The sequence below is a fragment of the Silurus aristotelis genome (genome assembly GCF_946808225.1).
Source record: "Silurus aristotelis genome assembly, chromosome: 20".
Taxonomy (NCBI): domain Eukaryota; kingdom Metazoa; phylum Chordata; class Actinopteri; order Siluriformes; family Siluridae; genus Silurus; species Silurus aristotelis.
This window is the reverse complement of record NC_139593.1, coordinates 8,674,642-8,680,641: the sequence shown is the minus strand read 5'-3', so window position 1 is coordinate 8,680,641 and position 6,000 is coordinate 8,674,642. Positions and strand designations below refer to the sequence as shown.

Sequence of the window (6,000 nt, the reverse complement as noted above, 5' to 3'; positions counted from 1 at the left end):
CCTCCAATGGACACATGTTGAAGTGAGAGTCTTGCATTGAAAGCACAGAGATGGTTGTGTTGTGACGGAGCTGAGCATTGAGTCCTGACGTCACGACTCGGCTCCAGCGAGTCAGTGGTACCTTCGAGAACTGAGACATCTTTTGCAAGAAAATCCTTGGCCCCTTTTTTTTTTTTTTTTTTTTTTTTTTTTTTTGCAAATATGGCTTAACCGACTTAATGGTTAGTTCATATTTACAATCTATGCACATTCAGTAATTTTTTCTTATTTGTATTGTGCATGTCTTATTATTATTATTATTATTATTATTATTATTTCACACCTGTTCTGTAAGCTATGTGTCACTCTAATTGATGTATAATTAGCTAATCTCTGTCCCTAGGAGGTAAAGAATAATTTACATATGAGATATTTGTAAAAGAAGGAGGTTAAGTTATGATCAGTATTACAGTACAGCACATATTTCCTTCAAAGGGATTAGAAAAGACAAAAAAGCAAGGAAAAAAATAAATAAAACATTCATCACCGGAATGTAGGACAAGTACTGGAGGTTTTTTTTTTCCGTGGATCTGAGAGTGAATGGCTTTAGATTCTTAGTTTATCTCTTCATTATCAAGTACAAGCAAACTGTACAAGTACATGCAACAAACAAGCTGGCCTACTGTATGTGGAACTAACACAGGTATCTATTTCTGTAGCTTTATTTCTTTTCTTTTTTTGTTGTTCTATTTTGTCTGTTTATAAAAATGTATGCATGCAGCTCGAAACAGGTCATGCTGCTCCGCCCCTTGGGAGGGGCCAGTAGCCTGGCAGATGATTGGCGTTTGTAGTTGCAATGACAAAATTGGATTGGTCACTTGAACATTGCACAAGAGCATTGCTTATATGAGCATTAGATAAAAATAAAATAAAAAAGTATGACAAATGAACACAGCTAATTCTTTCCCTTCTTTTTTTTTTTCTTTTGGAACTCTTCCACCTACTTTGTAACATTTATTTGCTGCAAAAATAAAAAATAAATAAAAAGAGCATGAAAGTTCTTGTGCTTGCATTTGAACAGCAAAATAGTATGTGCTTTGCATAAAAAAAAAAAATCCAACCGCATGCATGTGGAAATAAAAAGCAGATAAATCAATAATAGTCAGATATAATAGAATATGTGTTATATATTGCACCATCTTATAAGGTTTACCAAGTCTTGAACTAGATTTCTGGAGATAATATAAACACTATATTTATATAATATTTTGTCCTTTTGGTTACTGTATATAGAAGTTAACGCTCACTTCCAGACAAAAGGCTTCATTTATACCTTGCATTGATTGATTGATTTTTTTTGTTAATGATCAAAACATGATCGTGTTTGCTAGGGATGCATCAGTACTGATATCAGTACCCCAACACCAACAGTGAATACCATGTGACACTATATGTCATTAGTGATAATAAATAGACGATATGAAATGGCATCAGTCTGGATGTATTTTAATAATAAATTATGACATAAAAAAATTTCTACAATAAGACTGATGTAATAAAATCCTCTGCTTACTAAATGTACTGTTATATTTATGATCAAACTCTTGATGTCACCCAAATGAGGATGGGTTCCCCTTTTGAGTCCGGTTCCTCTCAAGGTTTCTTCCTTATAACATCTAAGGGAGTTTTTCCTTGCAACAGTCGCCACGGCTGCTCATCAGGGACAAATTCACACCATTCACCTTAACTGTTGATTTGTGAAAAGCGCTATACAAATAAACTTGACTTGACTTGACTTGACTGTTCAAATGAAGGAAAACATTTAAAAAATGAAAGCAAAAAGCACAAGGATTTCATTGCAGCAACTGACAGCTAAATGGAATGTACCATTAAAACATGATTGCTTAATTTACTAAGTAAGAATTTTGGTATCAGTATTGGTATTGACAAGTACCAGAAAAAAGTGTAATTTTACTCAGTTTGATGCATCCCTGGTATTTGCAACCAATCTTTTCAGCAAATGAAAAAAAAAATCCTTACATTTGAGATCTTCTTACCTGGAAACACTGTTCAGTGCTATGCTTGCTCATCCACCTCGACTCGATCTTTGTGCTACGATATCAATCATATAATTGGATTTCAGACTTACATTTTTTTTTTAAGTAAATCATCTTACTTAGCCTTGATCTTTATGTTATGATTGTTACTGTACTTAATTAGTCATCAAAACCAGAAAAATGTAGGACTTTCAGTCCCTAAGCCATCAGAAAACAGATTGTCTCCATGTTTTTGAGGTGCTTTCTTTCTTCTATATATAATCTGTATAATAACATCACTTCACATTCACTTTAACATCAATTCACTATAAGGTGACCGTTAAAGGAAAAATGGCAAAACTGATGCTTTTGAGGATTCCAGTATTTTGAATAGATCTCTTTTGGACACACTTTTCAGCATACAGTATATATAAATGAAACTAAAGAATATAAAAAATACCTTTTTGTGAATTTTAATTAGACGGTTTATCATTTGGTAAAAAAATATATTGATGGTTGCTTATGTACTCTTTAAATCTGCATCAAATTAAACATCTTCTATAACAGTTACTGTAGGTCCGGTTCCTAAAACAGAAACTGGGTTTGCTTTTTCAAATCTGTGGGAATTTTGTATATTTTTGGTTGGTAAACTTCTGTCTATTGTGTGTTAAAAAGTTGGCTGGAGTTTATAAATTCGACATGTCTGAAAAGTCTCGTGTTGCATGTTTAGCCGCTTTGCTAAGCTGCTAATGATTCAGTCTATTCGTGCTATTTGTTGTTTTTGAATTCAGTCAAGCCATTTGACTACATTTATGACTCAAACCTATAAAAAAATCAAGCCTCAAATCAAGCCTTTTAACAGCAATTGAAAAAAGTTCCTATGATAAGATTAGCTCATGAAGATCTCGCTATTGTGTAGTGTTTTTTTAATGTCTCAGTATTCACTTTTATGATAAAACAAGGTTTTGTTACAACACAATCTGTTAGATTTTAATAGTTCTAATCAATATGTTAACAGCTATGACAAATTTTCACAACAGTTACAACAACAACCGTCATACTGACAGCTAGATCTTTCCCAACTTTCTACACTTACTCGGCTGATGCTTGGCACTGTTTACAGTTTAGCAGTTGAGGGTTAAAGGTGTTGCTCAAGAATTTTGAAAGAGTCGACTTGGTGCACGGATTGGAAGTGTGATCTGAGATTCCACTGCACTTGTAGCAAGTAATTAAATGCATGTTGGATTATAGAATTGAAATAAAAAATAGATGAAATGTTAATGCAAGGTGTAAATGATCTTTTGTTGGTTGAATATTTCTTTCGATCTGACGATGACAATTAAGAAGTGCTTTAGTAGTGAAATCAAGGAATGCCTTAACCAAAAATAGTAACTTTCTAATAGAATGGAAAGCCAGTGGTGACCATTTAGAAAAAAATAAATAAATAAGATTGTGCTGGTCTTCACTGCTTTTCCTTATCTATTAGGCATGTTAATACTTTTTCTGGTGACGACTTTCTTGTTGAATCGCAAATACGCCTTTTTGGTCCTTGACGTTTAGAACTGTGAGTCTTTGGTCAATGTGGCGTTTCCGAAGTCTGCAACTGAAAAGTTACTGTACACTATAGACCATCGGGACAGCTTGAAAGGTGTGAGAGCATATGGAAAAACCGTCAGGTGTGAATAGAAATCTGTATGAGAATGCAAAACTGATGTTTTTGGAAATGTTTCTGGAAACACATTTTCTCAAGATTTTTTTCCCTTCATTCTTAGTATCATCACCATGCACACAGTACAATTTGTAGACAACACAATCCTCATAACGTGTGTGCTAGAGGTATGAAATCGAAAAGAAATCAGCTGAAAGAAGAAACAAAGAGGAAACATTGAGGAGAACGTTGCCTCCGTCATTTGTGGTAAACATCCTGAAAACAGTAACGTTTTACAGATACTGGACTGTAGCCCAGGGTCCTCGATGTTTAGGCACCGAAAAGATAAACTGATAAAATCCCTTTTTAGAAAGGCCCTGCTGCTTTCGAGGTCATAACTTATTGACTTCCAACCTTTGCTTATACAGTACAGGAGTCTCTATAGAGACCCCACAATCTCTTGGTCAGAGGTCATCATTGTGTATGTAGGTCAGTACATTCTACGTACATTTCTTTTACAACAATTGCAAATCACCCTGCTTTAGTTACTCTAAGTTGCTATTAAATTGCACTGTAGCTCCACGGCTGTAACTTAAAATCAGCAGAATGCACAGGCCTTGTTTTTGCCCAGACGCACAAAAGAGGGGGGGAAAAGAAACAATACGAACCCAACATAATCGACAGGGGTGATTGTCATTTTTCATCAAAGCTTTGTCTTTTGTTCATCGCATTATTTTTTTCGCTCTGCCTCTGATTGTGGTCCTGTCATGTCTTCAGTTGATCCTCTGGAGTGTGGAGTGTGCTTTGTAAATCACTGCACTAGGATCGAACCCCAGCAGGTCCTGAAGAACTGTCCAGAGATGACTGGGAAGCTCGCCTAGTCAGAGATGCTAGTGTGGGGTCTACTAAAGAGGAGGGCGGGAACAGTTTGTACCAGCCAATTACGTTGCTGGCCAGGTCTAGCTCCTCCAATAGGATTTGTGCTACTCCCATGAAGGATTTGTGGTCCATTCGTCCGTAATCTCCCCAGACAATGACCTAGAAGGAAGTTAACAAATGATTCTGATAGCTTTTCAACTGATCAAGCAGCCATGACAAACAAAAAGAGACATACAACTTACCAAACTCCAAAAATAGCAACTAAAATTAAAATCATAGCTAATGCCTGACCAACAAATGACATTTAAATCGACACAAAAAAGATTATTCTGCGAAACACAACAATAATCCAGTCTGCGCCTGCAAAACGCTATATCAATTGGCCTTCTCCTGCAAAACTGTGTATTGTTATTGAAACACAGAACAATGGCCCACCTGTAACACTTTCCCTTGTGGACTCTCTTCAAACTGCAGGGTCTGCTGGTACAGCGGGTCCAAAGTCTTCCGTGCAATCTTTGTTTTCTTCTTGGCCACATATGCCCCGTTTTCCAACAGGTACACCTTTACGTAAGGAGCTGAAAGCAACAAATACATGTTTAAAAATCTCCCTGAACAGTGATAGCTGAACTCTGAACCCAGGCCAGACTTAATCCAGAACATATCAATAAAATAAAGAAACAAAATAATACTTAAAATCCCAGGATACACTGTATGTGAAATGAATAATCTATTGTATTTTAAGGCTAATAGAGCAGTACATTTGTGTCTTATGAACACACACACAGTAAATTATAAAATTTCCTTCTTTAAAACACTCATGCTCATGTCAAAGAACTGACCTGGGAGAGATTTGGATCCGGGTTTTTGGATGAGGCCACGGGCTCGGATCACCTCCACCTCCAGCTTTCCCTTTTTGTTCACCATGCCAATCTGGATGTCTCCTGAACAATATAAAAAAAAAAAAAAGCAATTCTTCAGAAAAGCAAAGTGAAAACAATATTAAATGTGCTTTATTTTATAAATACTGATCCTAATCTAAAATATAACAACCATTTATAATTGACCCAGACATTTTAGAGTTATAAATGAGCTTTAGTGAAATAAATATGCTTTGAACATCAACATGATCTTGCTTTGAACATCAACGTGTTTCAGAATCAGTGGAAAAGAAGTAAAACTACAATCCAACTCACCAATAGCAGGAGTGGCCAGAGTTTGCCGGCCCACAAGCTGGGCAGGACCCAATCCATCAAGGAAGTCGCTGAACTGAGTCTCCACCCTCACAGCTGGGAAGATCGGACTAAAAACGCAGCAACCAGACAATATACTATACTATAAAGATACTATATACCACAACCCTGTTAAATTCTCACATCAGAATGTGTTGATTCTTTTAAATAACTCTTATTAATGTTTGGTAAAAAAAAAAAAAAAAAAAGAAAAAAAAAAGAAAAGATC

General features: G+C 35.7%; 1 protein-coding gene across 22 annotated transcripts in view; it reads right to left on the bottom strand.

The window, feature by feature from the left end:
* Positions 1 to 2,650: 2,650 nt before the first annotated feature.
* rims1b (regulating synaptic membrane exocytosis 1b) overlaps positions 2,651 to 6,000 on the bottom strand; it is a 56,742-nt gene continuing 53,392 nt past the window's right edge. For all 22 annotated transcript variants that reach the window (XM_083522928.1, XM_083522931.1, XM_083522914.1 and 19 more), the window contains 4 exons: positions 5,736 to 5,842; positions 5,382 to 5,483; positions 4,978 to 5,117; positions 2,651 to 4,701 (listed from right to left, as the gene is read on the bottom strand). In XM_083522928.1, coding sequence (XP_083379054.1) covers positions 4,483 to 4,701; positions 4,978 to 5,117; positions 5,382 to 5,483; positions 5,736 to 5,842 — 568 coding nt within the window. In that variant the 3' untranslated portion in view covers positions 2,651 to 4,482. The remainder of the gene's footprint in view (positions 4,702 to 4,977; positions 5,118 to 5,381; positions 5,484 to 5,735; positions 5,843 to 6,000) is intronic.